Source organism: Seriola dumerili, unplaced genomic scaffold, assembly GCF_002260705.1.
Source record: "Seriola dumerili isolate Sdu_G_001 unplaced genomic scaffold, Sdu_1.0 BDQW01000003.1, whole genome shotgun sequence".
Taxonomy (NCBI): domain Eukaryota; kingdom Metazoa; phylum Chordata; class Actinopteri; order Carangiformes; family Carangidae; genus Seriola; species Seriola dumerili.
Window position 1 is genome coordinate 14024975 of NW_019174258.1, and position 18902 is coordinate 14043876.

At 41.4% G+C, this 18902-nt stretch overlaps 1 protein-coding gene across 1 annotated transcript in view; it reads left to right on the forward strand.

The window, feature by feature from the left end:
• LOC111219349 (neural-cadherin-like) overlaps positions 1-12879 on the forward strand; it is a 319768-nt gene extending 306889 nt beyond the window's left edge. Inside the window, exons 36-37 of the mRNA XM_022741986.1 lie at positions 10209-10363; positions 12268-12879. Of these exons, the coding sequence (XP_022597707.1) occupies positions 10209-10363; positions 12268-12879 (767 nt within the window). The remainder of the gene's footprint in view (positions 1-10208; positions 10364-12267) is intronic.
• Positions 12880-18902: the final 6023 nt, after the last annotated feature.

Genomic DNA, 18902 nt, shown 5'->3' on the forward strand with positions numbered 1-18902 from the left:
CATCCCAAAACTGTGGTTCTGAAACTGCAGTCTCCTCTACTGGAGGAACATGCTACTGCGACACACCCCTCCAGTCAGTTGAATGGAAAACAGCATTTATGTTATTTCTGCACAGACTTTTTCATTCTTTTATTATTAATAAACTATTGGACATTCATTTAAGAAACACTGACACTGTTTTTTTTACTGTAGAATCGTGATAGAATGCAGTGATTTCCACTGGACATCAATCCATCAGGTCCAGAGAAAATTAGAAAGCCATATCACAGCAAGGGAAAATGTACACAGGCCCAAAAGCATAGAAGCTGCAGCACTTTTTCAGTGTACACAGTAGGTGAGCAACTTTAATTGGATTAATAAGGGTGTCATCCTGGAACTGTATCCAGTTCTTTTTTTCTTTTTTTATGCCTTTATTGACAGTGCAGTGGAGAGAGACAGGGAGAGGGGGAATGACATGCAGCGAAGGGCTGTCCGATGCGGGACTCGAACCGGGGCCGACTGCAGCGAGGACCTTAGCCTCTGCACATGGGGCGGATGCTCATCCAACTGAGCTACTCGACGCCCCATGTATCCAGTTCTTTAACAAAGTTTAATCCTTTAAGCTCAACTCAAACAATCTGAACAAAGTTATTTTAGACCAAGTTACACTAAACAAGTACACATCACTCCCATTAATTAACTTTACATTTAGACATGCTGCTGAAATTGAAGGAAAATTTATCCACCCATCCACCAAATCTATCTCCATCTGGATGTCCCCCCACCATATTTTAATGTCAAACTACAACCTAATTCAATCCTTCCATAGTGAGAAAGCATATTTCTTGAACCACTCTGGCAGAGTTTGGTAATAATTTTTGTTTAAGAGAACATTGGGTATCATCACCTGTACGGTTGGATGATTGCACAAATACCCATAATCCTACTGATTTTTCTTGATGTCCAAACCAATATTTCCCAGAGTCTTCATCCTGTGCCCCTTTGTCCCCAAAGGCTACATTACTATTGCTGCCTATCGGGACAGCACCAGCAGCTCATACTGGTTCAACGGGTGTTTTCCTAGCTTTGAGGTTATGGTTATGGTTATGGTTATGTTTTGAAATTGGACAAGTCCCTCTCCGTCAATATTGAGAAATTCAAAAGTTATGTTTTAGTTCAGGTCTCTGTGTCAGTCTGGCATCTGAGAATCACCTTTACCCTAATCCCCTATGACCAGGGTAATAAAGTAGCAGGATTTTTTTTTATTTGTCCTCATCTTTCAAAACATATCTGTGATGAAGAATTTATTGAAAGTGGTATAGAGAATGTATTGGAGAGGATAGAAAAGGTGATTCCTGGTGGTATCTTGGATGATTTCAGGCCTTATTATTATCATTATTAATATTATTATTATTGTTAGGCTTTGTGCTGAATAGAACCTCTGCTCAGTCCTCAACTGCGCTTCATCCCAACATTCGCGTGGAGTTATTTATCAAAGGCTTTCGAATGCCAATTAATTAATGTAATTTCATATGAATTTCTTTAAACATTGACGGCTCATTATTGCATCATGACAGGGCACATTATCTTGTTAACAAATGTCTGTCGCCTTTATCTCTTTAGAGGTTAATCATTGCCGTGAATAGAGTTTGAACCTGACCTGTTCGCTGGCCTACAGTATGATTGGCTGCTGGTACCTATATATTACAAAAGCAACTCTTAAGATCTTAACAAGAATTCTTATAATGGAGGTGCCTAGTTATGACAGCTTCATGCATCAATCCAACACCACATTAAAGAGGTGGTCAGTGCATGGAAGTGTCTTCACTGCCTTTGTTTTATATAGAACTATAATTCTTACGTTGTATCTTTAACAGTTTATATCCTCCCCTCACCTGATACTGTTGAAAAAAAAAAATGACTCCAAACCCACTTGGATGTAAAATAGATCAGACAATGTGTAATTATGATCTAAATTAAGTTTGATTTACCTCCAAAACATTTACACTTTAAAATGCATCTCTTAAAATGCAGTATATTAACATATTAACATTTTCTAAAGATTATATTGCGATCATGGTAGCCATCAGTTGGCTATTTATGCTGCAGATGCAACATTAATGGTAACATTATCAATCATTTGATTCATCAGTTTCTAGCGGCCTGGTGAATTGAAGTCCAGTATTCAAGCTCTGATTTTGGAGGAAACTGGCTCTTGAGCTGCTAAATGTTCTTCTTTCTTCAAGTAGTTGCTATTATTGTTGTTGTTTGGCAGGTAGCAGGTAGCATACAGTACAGATTATCAGAGTTTTATTCTGAAAAGAGATCCTTGCTGCTGCTGGACACGATGCCGATGAGAGCAGTGAGAGTGGACCAAACAGTGAAGCAAGGGGCTATAAAAACCAAAACCATGAGCTGGAAGATGCTTAAACTAAACTGCAATGTCTGTAAAATGACCAATTTCACATTTTATGATTCCCTGCATCGTTAATAAAAACACGTTGATTACAGCAGCTATATGAACAGACAGAGAGTTAACATTACACTGCACATCATGTCATCCCTTTGTACTTCTTACAGTACATTCTTAAAACTTTCATCCTTCCAAAACCTTCCATTGACAGCTCCTCTGTGCAGTGGTTGTATACAGATTGTACACCCATTGCATTCATATTGTAACAGTAATGTGGCCAAATGCGTCTCCGAACACATAGCTCCATAGCTGCTTTGGATGATCTGAAATTCCACATGCGCCGGGATGTGAATTTACACCTAGACTCAAAGTTCAGTGATCCAAGACGCATGCTGATGTGAGGTGTAAAGGGAAAACACACTCACAGAATTAAAAGCGCCATGTGAAGTAAACAAAAAAGTATATATCCCTACCTATTTGTGTGGTATTGTTAAATGTCCCTGGGTATGGAATGCGTGTGGGAATGAGGGTCTATTCATGGCTGCATCTTTGTAAGTGCATTGAAGTCTGCGACTGTTGGCACTATTTTTACCAGACGAGGGGCAGTGTATTAAAGACAGGACAGCAATAGATAGATAACAAGACTGATGGAGACAGTTTTGCTTTGATTTGATTTGATTTGGACATTACAAATGCATCATAGCTCAGCTCAGTTACGTTGAGAAAATGAATAGAGAGAAAGTTAGTGAATAGATGTGGAACAAACTGATACATTGGACAGATATTGGCATTGGATCAAGTATTTTAAGTTTCCATGGAGAACTTTACTGCTATTGGAGACACATTTACTTACAGGTTCTTGGCATGAAAATAGTCAGCACAGGAAGAGTTTGTGTTCCTGGTGCAGGGGTTTGTGTGTTGTGTGTGGTTTGTGTGTCTCTAAACAGTGGGAAAGCCGCAGCACCTGCGCGTAATCAGTGAATTGTTATCATTTCCCTCTAGACACAGTCACTTGAAGCTCGGAACTAGTGAAACCCTCATTGCATGTATAAAGGTTTAGAGAAGATTAGCAGCAGTGTATTGGTATTAGTCTTTAAAAGAAAAAACCCTGTACCGGTGAAATGCTGCAGTGAGAAGAACAGTAGTGATAGATCGAGCACATAGACAGATGCCTGCAGTAAACAGAATTATAGTTTGATGAGGCTAAAATCCATACTATATTATTGACTTGTGATGATGTACTCATAGACACTGATCTCATTGCAGGGTAGCTCGGATATTGATTGTCTGAGTGGAAATCCCATTACACACACTCATTCAGCGCCATTTGAACTGCTCAAGGTGCAATGGATTTCCCTACTCATCAAGTAGCAGCATGCCGCCTCACTGTGCATTTGGTCTTGGGAGTTTTTTTGGGGTTTTTTTTTTTTTTTCCGAGGCCTCTGCAGGACATTCAATTGACATCTGTCTTTTTATTCTAAGACATTTTCCCTTTAGTCATTAACAATCCTCACAGATGTCTTTGGGAATAGGGACATATTCGCTCAGGATCAGTTCATTTCAAACACTGCCTGTGCTTTTTATGACTGAAGCTATGACAGTTTGAAGTGAATTGATTTGGGTGAGATTTTGAGTGAGTATATATAATATCTAGTGTTGTACAAATAGCCCAAGGCATCGGCTAGAAATCCAGAAGTAGCTTAGGGGTTTGACCCAACGTCAAGGTTGTTGCTAAAGGCCTGGCTAAGGAGGAGTAGAAGGAGTGATTAGAGGAGGAGGGAGGGTAAGCATAAGGCAGAGGCCATGCCGGAGTGGCCGTTGGGAGAACCGGGACTTTCACTGATGGGCCGCTACACAAATTGGCATCGGTGGCTCCACGTGAAAGAAATAGAACATCAGAGAGAAGGAGAGAGAGAAAGGCAAAGTTAGAAAGAGATCGACGTGGCTGTGTTGCGGTGATCGGCCCGCTCTGGTTTCCATGTGGTTGTCGGTTCTGTCCCGTGACTCCGCCCACTCACTTACCATTAATGTGTTGGTGTCTTACATTCAGTACCACGGCTCCCAGCAAGTCCAGTATAAACGTCAGTCAAGTTTTACAACATAAGTAGTTGGCAGATGGCAACAGGAATTTTAAAAGTCTAATTAGCAGTATAAAGTTGTATAACTTTGTGTTCTACTCTGATTTCATGAGAAATTCAAATACGTTAATCAAAGTTTTCACAGTCTGTATGATCAGTTCAGATCTACAGATTTTATTTCAGAATCCTCCAGTGACAGAAGAAAAAGCAACTAAAATGTCTGTTGCTGTAATTACTGCTGTACGGTCCAGTCTCTCTCTCTCTCTACTAACCTTTAGTTATAGAGTTATATGGTCATTTCTGAGACTGAAGCTGCTTTTCTTGTAGTTGGGGACTTTAATATGAAAAGTGTTTCTCATATGGTTTTTATAAAATTACTAAAATTGTAAAATTACAAAATGTTCTAAATACAATTCATGTGCAGGTGTTTCTATTTAATGTATTGTTCTATCATAATTCATTTAACCTGCTTATTACATGATTGTTGTACAGTGTGACATGAACTGTCAGTGTCCTCAGATGGGCTTGGTCTGAGTCAAAAGTCCCAGGCCAATTTTTTTTATTTCCACTCCGTCCCTGGGCAGGAGTACAAGTTAAGCAGAGAGAGTAAGAAAGTTAAACAAAGAAAGGAGTGATGGTCAAAGAGACCATGGGACCTTGGAGGCATTGTAAACAAATAAACACATAATCTCTCTTTTCAGGCTCACTCTTCACACACACATACACACACACACACTGTCAGAAACACCGATCAAATTCTCCATTTCTCTGTTTGCCCTCTAGAGAGGACCTTTGAACAGAGCAGATTCATCTTGTATACCCTGACCTCCAGCTTCCTTGCTCACTTCCCCATGGAGCTCACACTAGCCACTTCTTCATACACACACACACACACACACACACACACAAACACACACACACACACACACACAGACACATACACTCACACATGCACACTTGCACACACTCACTGCTGAGCAGATGGGAGCAACAGAAAGCAAGTGTAAACACATTAAGACAAAAAACTCCACCACCATACACCAAGCAGCAACACACCTCTCATATTTGCAGTTTCATTGCCTTGGTCTAGCTATAGGCTGTGTTTTCCCCTTCATATAAATAGCCCTAATGCATAGAGGAGGATATTGAGGTTATTGATCCATGCAGTGCAGTAGTTTTCCTCACAGCAGCTCAACATCAGATTTCTTTGTGCACCTCTAGTCACATTTTTTGCGGTTCATTTTCTCGCCCCCACAAGTGATGAAGCAGAACTTGATTTCTAACCATTCATCCAATATCAGCTGAATGCCTGTCATGCTGAACCAGAAAAACTGTATTATTATTATGATTATTATTATTATCAACACTGTGATTGAAATCAGGCCAATAAAGGTAGACAGTATGAAAACGAATAAACACCTGACAATTAAATGAGGTAAAAGAGGGAATAAAAAAAATTTTAAAAAGGAAAACATAGGGGTGACATTAATAGAAGGTTTTGCATAGATAGTTAGGTAGTAGCTAGTCGACAGCTACTTGTAACTTTATTACAATTCATGCACTGTTTTCCAGCTCACTAGATGAATGGCATCATTTCTATAAAGCTGATTATATGGTACTGAAGAGAGAGAAACATCATTACAGTGATTCCAGTGGGTGCAAACACAAATTTTGGCTTCAGTTTCTTCTCCAAATGTGCGAGTTTGGTTAATTTGGTTCAAAAATGATCATCTGACTGCTTGTGTTTCACCAACTAATTAACCAATGAACTTGGTGAGTACTATTTATCCAATAGGAATGATGTCCAAATCTGAGAGTATCACACCCAAACAGTTACAGCAAATTGAATTATGAGGGAAGCAAGCTAGCTCACTGTTAACTATTTTGAAACCTGCATCATTTACATTGATGTTACTGGCTAGCCATCTTCTTCTTTCCTGCATTTTGCTGGAGAATTGGTCATTTTTTTTTTATTTTCTTTTTTTGCAGTTTCCATTTGCATTTACTCATTTGGCAGATGCTTTTATCCAAAGTGACTTGCAAGTGAGGGACATCACAAAATCTTCAGCTGGTGTTATCACCACCAGCTGTCTTTAAGTAAAATAATATAAAACACATACATGTATGTCCTCTTGTGCATATTATTAAAGCATGGAATAGAAACAAATCATTGCTCTATAGCACTGCAGATAGTCAAAAAAGGCACTTTTAATTTCCTAAGCATCATATTCATCTGGAGTTGTGACCTTTGTCTTTAAAGACACTATTCTTTTGTCATACCTTTTGCTATTGTACATTTTACTGTTTATGAAAAGATGAAAGTGGTATGACTCCATTATATATTCTGTGCAAGGATCATGTTCAGTGAATTAAATTATAGAAAATCCTGCCATTATCTTACTCTGTCAGCAGAGAGTTTCTTAATGCTCTTATTTTTAGTATTTAATATGACCCAGCCTTAGAGCCTCAAGCCTCATATCCTCATTGGCCTAGTAAATCTCCAGGCTGCCGGAGCAGCTAATTCTCAACACTGTTTTGTTTTTTTCTGTCTTTTGGAGACCCCAGAGTCAATGAGGACCATTGCAGTCTGGTCAGGAGACTGAACCTGTATCCTTGTTTTTGTCAGTTCACTGCATCTCTAACACCAAGGCAGTGAGCTGCATGTGTCTTTTGCCAAAACAAAAGTCTGTCTTTCAGTTTTTTTTTTTTTTAATTCCCTTTTGTTCACTGTCATTAAAAACAGTAATTCCACTCTAAAAACGAAACAGCAAATCTCTTGAAACAATTTCATCTTATAAATCTGTCAGACACTGTAGTTGTGGTAAGGGGCACAAGCTGACAGTTAATGAATATTGATTTTTCCTCTCGCACTGTGCAGCTGGTTTCTGGCTGAGTGAATTTACTCTTACAGAATTGTCAGAGGGTGGGCTGTTTAATGGGGTGTTATGAATTCACAGGGAGTTTGAGTGCCGTCTGGTGGCGTGCTTCCATGATAGATTGGCTGCTGGGTTTTAGTTGTGATGCAGGAGAAAGATGTATGGATTGCAAAGGGAAAAAAAACAAAGGTTGATGGAGAAAGAGAGAGAGAGAGAGGAGCAGTGTGTGTTTGAAAAAAGTTGTTTGAATTGTTTAAGATCACAGATTTTTCATGGTGAATTCGTATCTCATATTAATAGGATTTGAACAGCCGAGGTTTATAGTGCTGCCAGTTAAACTCGTTTGCGTGATGTGATTACTGCTGCTCTCAAATGTGATTAAACGCAGCTCTAATATGTACTGGCTTTGCGAAAACAGATTTTTGAAGATAATGTATGACTCAGAAAATAATTCAGTTAGGTTCAATTAATGACATGTGGATGTAGATTATTAAATATTATCTCAACGTTGCACTCCAGATTGTACAAGTTGCTCCTTTTGCAGGTCTCCGGGGGGAAGAGGTTCTTTTGATTTACATGTCTGATTTGAGGGAAAATAGCTGAATTAAAGAGAAAAAAAAAAATAATGGAAGGAGTGAAACGGTGAAAGTTTGTGTGGGTTTAAAGCAGGTTAATGTTATGGAAAGGTTTGTGAAATGTGAAGTGTTGACTAAGACAAGAGGTGATAGGGAGGAGACAAGACACAAGGATTCAGACATCTGAAAAGGTCACTGCAATGCTAGAGTGGGAAATACATGCAGACTGGTCGAACTGCGTGTCTCTCTGTGTGTGTGTGTGTGTGTGTGTGTGTGCTGCCTACTCTCTGATTCTTACTAAAGTTAAATCATTTCAACGTTTTTCCACTGAAATGAAACTGAAATCCGTCACTTTTTCTTATCCCTTCCACTTTTTTCCTCTCGCATACATTGTAAATTGATGTTAACACCTCCTGCAATCTCAGAGTATCCATGTTGAATTTGAATAATTCACATTTCCAAGCTGTCATTTAGTAATGGGAGCGTAAGCAGCTCTAATGAAACGTCAGGTCATTAATTGTCAGTGCTTCCACTGATCAAGGCATCGTTAGTATTCTTTGACTCTGATCTAATTTACATCCAAACACTGTCATCAGTGATATTTGCAGTGGCTACAAGAATCACACAACTATAAATACCCTTAACTACTGATTTATTAGCAGATGTAAAGGAATGTGAATCATAATTTTATTCTGAATTTTAAATAGCTTCATGTGAATATTAGTCTTTAATTGAAAATCTGATACTGGACAGTTGAGCCAGTATCAATATGCAAATGTGCTGAAAATATGCATTATTTTACAACAATATTTATTTATTTTATTGATTTGATGATCAGAATAGGCAAAAAAAATATTATAAGACTATGAGAGGCTGATGAAATAATTCCCAGAATATATATGGTTTGTATTCTCTTACACATTAAAATGAGCAATTATTGTTGCGTCTGTTGTGATATGGGACAAAATGAACTGCATATATTTACTATTTTGAACTAAAAAAGTTGAAACATACTGGTGTGTTCTGTTCTGATCTGGCTGTTTAACTTGTTCCTGTAACTTGTTGCAACTACCCTATCAGCCACGACAGAACATCATGTGCTGCTTGACACTAGCGAACCATGTGACTTAGAAATCAACAAAACAATGATTCAGACTAAGTATTTTTGAGTAATTCATACAGAATGTCAGGAGAAAAAAATACTTTCACATCCCCAAAATGCAAATGCAGCAGCAGATGTTCCTGGCAGGGGGAGGGGCTAAGTGAGCATATGCAGTAAGAGTGTCATCAGTCTAGCGTGTTTCTGATTGAAGAAGTTAGATTTGCTGCGACCTTCCCCAGTCTCCCCTAATAACAGATCAACACCATGGAGAAGACACTAGATTGCATTGACATGTCAATGCAACATTGACATTACTTAAACATAGCTAATCCTGTTGAGATTACACAAGACTATCATTTATTAAAACAAAGCCTAAATATGTGAAACTGTGATAGTACATTTATGTCTTATGTATGTGAGTATAGTGTGTTTACATTCCATGTTAGCATTAAATAAACCTACGATTGAATAAAAATATTAAAAAGATTAAAGCAACCCTCAACTGTGGTGGTTCGCTGTCACCTCTCCTGTCTGCGTCGTTTCGAGACGCAGGAGCCACCTGTGCTCTTAAATTAGAAGCTAGCAAGGGAACATTGTGGAGCACTTAGCAGCTAAAGAGAAAGATATTGCCATCAGGAGTTTGTGGAAACTAAAACAGAGATAAAAGGAGGGTGAATGTTACATTTAGGTGGCCAGAAATACAACTCCTAATTAATTCTAATGTTGCTCTGTATCAGCCGGAGTTGGCAACTGGCAGCTAACGTTGTTTGCCATGTCAACATGTGACTTTGACTTTTCTACTCCACCAGTAAATGGAATAGGATTATAGAAGAAGGGGGCGTTAGTTAGAAGGTTGTTGATGGGAGATATGTGCAAAGTAACAGATGACAGGAGTAAAAAGTTCTGTTGGAAACACTCCTTGGAATCCTTGAAATATATTTTGTCAAATATCAGCAATAAAATAAAATTGTTAGTTGAAACCTGAAGCATCATTATCAGATGAACTCCACAACTTATCGTATTTCAGCTCACATTTTTTGGCAAATGGCACTCAAGGCCTACTCCATTAAATAGAATCCCTCTCTCTGCGGCCATGCCTTAATTGGCTGATGGATCTTAATCACTTAATTTGTAATGCTAATACCTGTGCTGATGAACCTCCACCACTGTCTGTCTCAACCGCAGTGCTGCTGCTGGGCATTTTCCTCTACACTCGCTGGAGGAGCTACAAAGGGCTGAAGGAGGGCGTGTACCATGTCTCGGCCCACCACGACGGGTGGGAGGACATCCGAGAGAACGTCCTCAACTACGACGAGGAGGGAGGCGGGGAGGAGGATCAGGTACACCACACACCTTTCTCCTTTTCTTAAAGCTAACAAAGGAAGTTCCAAAAGCACCTCTGGTATGGCTACACTCACTTTTCCATGCAAGCACACAAACAGAAACACATTGCTAGCAGGTTTACACTGCTAAATGTGTACTCACTATGAAATAACTGTTGTACTGTACTCTGTGCATCTGCATGAAGGTGATTTTTTTTTTTTTTTTTTAAACTGCACAATTTTAAAAGTTTTTTCCCATTTCTTTTTGGAAAATACTTAGCGCTGGACTGCAAGCGTAGCAGCTTTAGAATGGATTCAGTTTATTAAATTTAGGGTGAAAACCTCCACAATGTGTGTGTGTGTGTGTGTGTGTGTGTGTGTGTGTGTGTGTGTGTGTGTGTGTGTGTGTGTGTGCGTGTGCGTGCATGTGATTGTGTGTGTGTGCGTGCGCCCTAGCGTTTTAATTAGGCCCACACAAAATCCTTATCTCCTCTTTCCAAAAGCCACTGTAACCCACGAGCACTCAACAGCTCTTAAGAGCTTGCATAATATCAAGGCTTTTATTGAAACAAACACACATGGCCACTATGTATGCTAACACACACATACACACACACACACACACACACACACACACACACACACACACACACACGCAGAGTTGAAAAAAGACCCGTACGTACACAGATTACTATCACACCAGAAACCCCTCAAGGTCTTGTCCTCCGTACTTAAATCACCTGCAGTCAAACACATACACACAGTGTTGGAGAGTAACTAATTACATGTTAGCGGGGTTACATCATTAAATTACAAAATAAAGGTACCAAAATAAATGTAGTTAAATTACAGTTACTAATCAAAATGTCGGTGATTACAAAGAGGTTACATATGAGTATATTCTCTTCACATTTAGAATGAAATATTCATTCTGTTGCTTTGCATCTTTTTGCATTTCTAACTTACTTCAGCATGGTGTTTTCATTAAATATTAACATGGACAAGTCATGGGGTTGTGAGATTTCTACAGGGCACCAGCAGACTAATTGAATGCTACTGAAAAGTAATCAAATGTAATCAATTACATTACTTTGTTTAAGTAATTAAAACAGTTACATTCCATATTGTATTTATAACAGGCTAACCAGTCATCTGTAACCTGTTACATTTAAGAAGTAACTTCATCAACATTGAATACAAACTACACACACATACCCACACACACATGCACATGCACACACACAGAGTCCTGATCCCCTATAGCGGAGCAGATGCAGGAGTGAATCCTCAAGAGTCCTGTTTGAGGTCTGTTGAGGAATAAAAACGGCACTTTCCACTCATCACATAATCAGTTTTATAAAGCAACCCACACCTCCTCCTCTGCGTATCATTTCTTCCTCCTCCTCCTCCTCCTACATCCCCCTGTGTTTTTTCTCCGTCTCTGCTGCCGTGGTTACAGTTGTGGTGGAATCACATTAGTACTGGAGTGACTGGATACACTATATGTGGAAATAATGGCAGCTCCTAAACCCCCAATGCATCCGTGTATAAGAGATGGATAGAAAGAGAGACGCCCTTCATCTCCTGTCTGAATCATCTCCACTCCACACTATTTTTTTATCCTCTTGGTCTCACACACACACACACACACATACACTCTCACATAGACGGTCTACTCAAAATTACGATGAGTTCTGTGAGACAGTAAATGGAGATAGATTGGAAACTTAAATAGGTGGAACATTCACAGTAAACGTAATGGGGAGAGCTGATTGTTTTTCTGCTCTCTTTTCATTTATGCTCTCTCGCTGCCGCATTTCATTTTTTTCTGCCTCATCTCTCCTCAAAACATTTAGTCTTTCTCTCACTTGTCTTCTGCTTTTGCATTGTGTGTGTGTGTGTGTGTGTGTGTGTGTGTCCAGAATGCCTATGACATGGCGGAGCTGCAGAAGTCCCTCCAGCCGAGCCCGGCCCAGTCGGTCCAGTACTGCCGCTCCAGAGCCCTGCACCACCCTCCTCCTCCCCACCACCACCATCACTTGCTTCACCAGGCGCCCCCCGCCCCGCCCTCCACCCAGCCGCTGGACTCTCTCAGTCGGACAGCCAGCTCCACCACCCTGCCCCCTTCAGTGGCTTCCACCTCCTCGACCGCCACCACTACCACCAGCCTCCGCAGGGACGTCCCCCCAACCAGACTCCCGGCCCAGGGCCAGGCGCGGCCCTCCCAGCTGGCACGCCGCTCCCTGTCTTTCTCCAGCCAGGACCTGGCCCGCTACCTGTGCGAGATCATCCGCGATGCCGACCAGCATCCAGACACGGGGCCTTTCGACTCCCTGCAGGTCTTCTCCACCGAGGGAGGGGGCTCGCCCGCCGGGTCCCTCAGCTCCTTCAGCTCGGCGGGGCTGGACGGGGGGAGCGGCGGAGACGGGGGAGGGGGAGGGGAGGCGAGAAGGGAGGAGACGCTCGGGGAGTGGGGGCCTCGCTTCGAGAAGCTGCGGGCCCTGTACGAGCGAGCCGAGGCCAGTGACCTCTGAGCTCGAGACACTCAAACTGATGGGACCCCGATAACCGGCCCGCCCGCAACAATCAATTAGCAGACACTTAGCAGTGATCGAGGCGGGAAAACAGCGAGAGGCTGACTGACAAGAGAGACTCGCTCCACACCCTGCATCTGCTGACAACTCACACGAAAGGTGTTGTATTCACTGGATGATGAGGCCCATCAATCAACGCGGTGGCCTAACAGACAGATGAACGTGTCCCTGTGAGAAGAGCCTGTCGCTCTGTGCTCCCTCTACCTTGGATTTTTGTAGGAGCAGACGTTATCAAACCTGCCAGTCAGGTTAAAGGGTTTAGAACGTAACTCTCCACCCAGGCTACTCATCATGATGGAGCTTAGCTTCACTGTCAGAAAAATCTGTTCCAGTCACAGCCAGTAAAAACCCAAATTTCCTCTATTTTCTAACATTCATTGTGAGCTGCTCTGGATGAGTGTCAGCTGAAGGCCTAAAATGTGAAATATATAATGGTTGGCCAGGTTTAGTTTTTTTTTTTTTTTTTTTTTTTTTTTTTTTTACACCTGAGCGAACCAGTACCACATGAAATGTATTTTTAGGATCTTGTGGCTGAAATAAATCTTTGTAAATAAACAAAGGACTCATATCTATCCCACACTTGCGCTGTTCCATGACGAGACAGTGAAGATGAGTGGGATCATACTGAGTAGCCCGTGTAATACAGTTTGGATTTTCAGTATATTGTGGACACATAGTGTTCTCGCTGCCTGGCTGTACACAGCTTCCGTCAATGTTTGTATGAGTTAAAAAAAAAGTGCTTCAGCCATCATTGGGTTGCAGGGTGAGGTTTTTATTTTTTTTGTTTATTTTTTATTTTTTCTGGTAATGTGGTCGAGTAATTCTGTATTGGTTGGGTGTTTCAAGTTTCAATGCTCCGTGGGTTGTGAGACATCAAGCTTTCTACTTACTACTGCACCCTCGTCTTTATTTGATTTCCTATTCTCATTCACGCTCCTCCGCTGCTCGTTCCTTCTCACCCGAGGGAGGGTGCACCGAAAAAAAAAAAAAAAATTCAAACAGCTTCGTTACAAAGAAATAGGAGTGGACATGCGGACTGCGGGAGGGAGGAAATACTTGCTCTGTTGCTCTGTTCCACGCAGTTCCTCAGGCATACCAAATGTGGCAGCTGCAAGAGACTATTTTAACAGACGATGGCTCAGTAGAATACAAACAATGTCAAATGGCTTTCCAAGGTGACTACTCAATAAATACAAATGGCGGGAGGAGGAAGAGGATGAAGGAGATTTATAATGATTATACGTATATAGTTCTGAGCTGTGATACCTGTGCCATACGCAGCTCAAACATTCGTTTCTCTGTTGTCCCTTTTGCTAAATTACCACACACTCTTTGGCTGAAACTGTGTTATAATTATGATTGTGGGGAAATGGACTGATAGAAAATTGCAGGGAAATAATAATGCTGCAGTTATTATCCAAGCTGTGAATCGTCAGCACAGTGGCAAGTGTTTCTCCCTCTCAACTCCAAACGAAAAACAAAAAAAAAAAAAAAAGAAATACTTCCTGCAGTTGTGGAAGCTTGTGAGAACAATTTGTCTAAAAAAGAACAAAAAGGCAAAGAACAATAATAAAACAGCGAAGGGGAAGAGCTGCGCCAGCCTGAAAAGGACCTGTTCCTTTCACCTTTGATAAGAGAGATGATTACAGGGTAGAGGGTTGAATCAGAAGGCAAATGAGGAGAGGAGGTAGAGAGGAACCATCTTAACAAGTGCCTGGCTCTGTGGTGAAATGTGCCACCAGTGCACCATGGAGCTCAGCAGCTCCGTAGGGAGCTGTAGAGAGGGGAGAGATGCTGGGAGAAATAGTTTTTCTGCAGAAACGGTTTGTTGCACAGCAAACAGCATAAATACACAAGTCGTGTGTCCTCAGCCCCCCCCCCCCCCCCCCCCCCCTTTATGCCCCCTTTTCTTCCTGCAAAGCCAACCTAGCTTCTCCCAGCATTTCAAGCGCTGTATTCTGCTGGAAGTAGCAGCAGCACTCCCATCAAGCTCTTTTTTTTTTTTTTTCTCTTTTTTATTCCTCTTCACGTTGGCAGAGCCGAGCCTGTCGGCAGAGAGCGTTTAGAGGGTAGGAATGTGTGAAAACACGTCAGGCCACTAATCCTAATAGGAGCTGATGGCTTGCCGTCATGCTGGAAAAAACCAAAGGATTGCGGGTACTTTCAAAAAAAAAAAAGTCAACAGAAGAGTCGATTCCCAAGATTGCAGCTTTCCAGAAACATGCTATTTTGTGGAAATCCGAGGCAACAATGTGGCTTTTAAAAATAAGAGACTTGGCAGTCAGGGGAGGGTGCAGTACACTGTGGGATGATGCCTGATAGGCTTTTTTCTTCTTTTTTTTTTATAGACAGTGGGGATTTCCTAGCTCGGGATGTTTTTTATTCTCCTGTAGAGAGAGGCCGCAGCTGAGCCGCCGCGCAGAGTGGTGGAGGATGAAGACGCTTCATGCTTCACTTCTCTCTCTCTCTCTCTCTCTCTCTCTCTCTGCAGCTGTGAGGGAGCAGCGACTCACTTCCCATCACCGTTCATTTGTACCATAAAACAGCTTCTTAAATGTTGTGTTCTGGGTGCAGACATAGTCGTGAACAAAGTTAATGTTTTTACCTCATTTGTAAATACAGAGATAGATTAATTACAATTATTGCTTTTTTGCCAATAAAAAGCACCATAGGTTTAAAATGTGCAGCTTCTGAGAAAAAAAAAGAAAAAGAAAATCTAACTGAACATATCTTTTCTATCATCATGATGGTGATGAGCTCTGGACAGTTATGTAAGTGTTTTGTATTTTGCTTTGATCTTTTTTCTCAATAAATTCATTTATTTGCACCAGTGACTGAGCTGAATCGTGACTGCGTCTGTAAAAAGAGACTGATGGATTAAAAGAAATGGAAAATGAAGTATTCTGATCTCACATAATAATCAACAAGAAAATATTGCATTGTTGAAAAAAAAAAAACTTTTATTGATCATACAGCCGTTGAACATGGATGTGTCTAATAACTAACACTGGCATCGGAAAAGATTTCAACTCAGTTCGGGTATCTCACACATGACTTCCACTAATAGCTTGCTTGGCATGGAAACAATTTCAGAGTAAACATTTTGATTTCTGATATGAAATATGTCCTGCGGCGGGAAACCCAGCGGTACAACATGAGTTCAGTGGAGACGTGGGAAAGAAATAGCAGAGCAAAATGGAGGAAATAGCCATAGGCACTCACATACATTATACAATATTCCTTTTTCAAATAAACCCAGAAGTAGATGGATTTGAAACTGTGCATGTAACAGTACCTGCACTGAGGAGGAGGATGATGATGATGATGCTCAAGCTGCCCTTTAACAATTATGCAGCCTTTAAGGTGCATAGGTTCCCTGTCCATCTCCTCTGAAGTACCAATGTGTGCACAGCAAACTGTTGCGCCATCACACATTAGTTAGACCCTTATACTCCATGTGGAAATTTCACATTCATGAATAGTTTTCTTTTTTTTTATATATATATATATATATATATGGCACTGACTCTGAGAAGCATCTGTATAGATGCTTGTTCTCCGACTGGCACATGCAGCGTAACTGCAGTTCATCATTAATAAAAAATCATCTTACAGTGAAATGAACTATTAAATCTAAGTACATCTTTTACCCAAGCTTCAGCATCAACATGATCAAAAACACACGAAAGCTGAATGTTAACTGGCAAATGTGAAATGCATCAGTCTCTGCTGTGTCCATCTGCTTCATGGCCAAAATACGTTTATTTATCGTACTGCCATTGAACATGGATGTGTCTTATAACTAACACTGGCATTAAAAAAAAAGGTTTCGACTATATGTGTAACAAAATACACAGACTCTTTACTACTTGTCTGTAGCCTTTTTAAATGGAATGGTCTTGCGCAGAGCCCTCACTTCAACCCCATCCCACAAGTTTTGGAAGAGTTTGAAAAGCATCTGAGAGCTGGGGCCTTATCACCTAACATCAGTGTTTAACCTCACAAATCCCTGCAGCCAGGTCCCACAATCTGCTGGAAAGCCTCCCCAGAAGAGTGAAGACCTCGAAGACCTCTGCTTTATGCGGCATAAAAGAAATCACAATCACCCCACCCCCCCCCTCCTCTCTCTCTCTCTCTTTCTCTGAGACTATTCATTTCCCAAGTAAAAATCTGAATTCAAGTAGCTGCATTTGTTTCAGCGACATCTACTAGTTCTTCAAAATGAGGCTAAATGGAGGGTTGAGCTCAATTCTATACGTGCACACAAGTTAATGGCTTTCTCCATCTCCTTTTCACTGCGAAAACCATAGGCAGACAGTGCGCCTCCGAATGAACTACTAATCCCAATATGTATGGAAATTAACAATGCTGAAAAAAAAATATTACATTAGTACATTCTTATTAGGCAAACATAATAGAATCACTTCATTCTCAAATAAAGCAATCAGACATCTCCTAAATTAAACATCCAATGTGAAGGCTGAAGGGGCGGGATGGGGGTTGGGGGGTGGGGGGTTAGGCAGTGCTTTTCTGGACTGATCCGACTGATATGCATTACAATGAGGCCGTGCGGTTAACGAACAACACGTTGTCAAAAGCCCCACAACAACTGCGTGCATGGGTGTTCATGCATCTGCGAGAGCGGGGATAATCAAAGACAGAGGTCCTTATTAACAAGTGTACAAATATAGGCTGACTCAGATGAGGGAGGGGGAGTGTGTTTATATGTGTGTCACACCCACCTAACGGCTCATTGTAGCAGGCAACTCTGACTAGCTAATCAATAATTATCGACACAGGCTCCAGCCTTTCAATCACCTCCTCTCCTCTCCTCGTCTCTGCTCTCCCTTTGGTTCAAAAGAAAAAGAAAACGAGGAAGAGGTTCAGATCATTGTGAATCCATGTTTTGATGCGCTCTCATTGCTCCTCTGCTGTTGTTTAAACATGAAGCTTCTTGCCGCTCCCCACACCCCCCCCCCCACCCCACCCCCACCCCCCCACTTTCTTTTCTAACCACAAAGCCTCAGTTTGATATGCAAGTGTTGGCCCTCACTCTCACAAACTATTTTGGATTGCGGCGGGGAATCAGCGTTGTTGTTAGCCTGCTGCAATTTCCTTGCCACTTACATTATTCATGTGTGTGTGTGTGTGTGTGTGTGTGTGTGTGTGTGTGTGTGTGTGTGTGTGTGTGTGTGTGTGTGTATGTATGTGTGTGCGAAAGAGAGAGAGAATAGAGAATGAAAAGGTTGAGGCTGCTGCTGATGAGAATCACAGAGACTACAGAAAGAAAAACATGACAGCAATCACAACAACACTGTCACAAATATCACTTGGTACCAGCTTTGACCTCAGTTTTACAGCAAAAACACATTTAGGCAGCGGTGGGACCCGCTTCCACCCGGGCGGGGGGAATCGAAACTAACAAAATTATTTCCGTCTTTCTTTTCGGGGGGGTAACTGACAACATCTATCACTGCAGAGCTAAATGTGCCTCGCCAAAAAGTGACAACTGATCTCAGTCCAGGCTGAGACAAGCTAATGGTCAAACTTATTGCAACAGATCCTACAGCTGAGTAAGACCACACCCTGCAGCTTTCTCTCCTTCTTTAAGGGCCAGTGTGTTGGATTTATTGGTCTCTAGTGGTGAGGTTGCAGATTGCAACCAACTGAATACCCCTCTCCCCTCCCCTCACCCCTCCCTTTCCAAGCGCGGAGTAGAAGCTACGGTGGCCTTCAGGTAAAAACGTGCAGGGCCCTCTCTAGAACCAGAGATTTGGTTTGTCCGTTCTGGGCTACTGTGGAAACATGGCAGTGCTAGAGAGGAAGGGGAATAGGACCCGCTCCCTGTGCGGATATGAAGGGCTCATGCTAAGCTAGTGAAAACACAATGATTCTTCGTTTCACAAACAAAATTACACAAACATAACAATGAACATTATATACCATCCCCCTAAATCCTACAC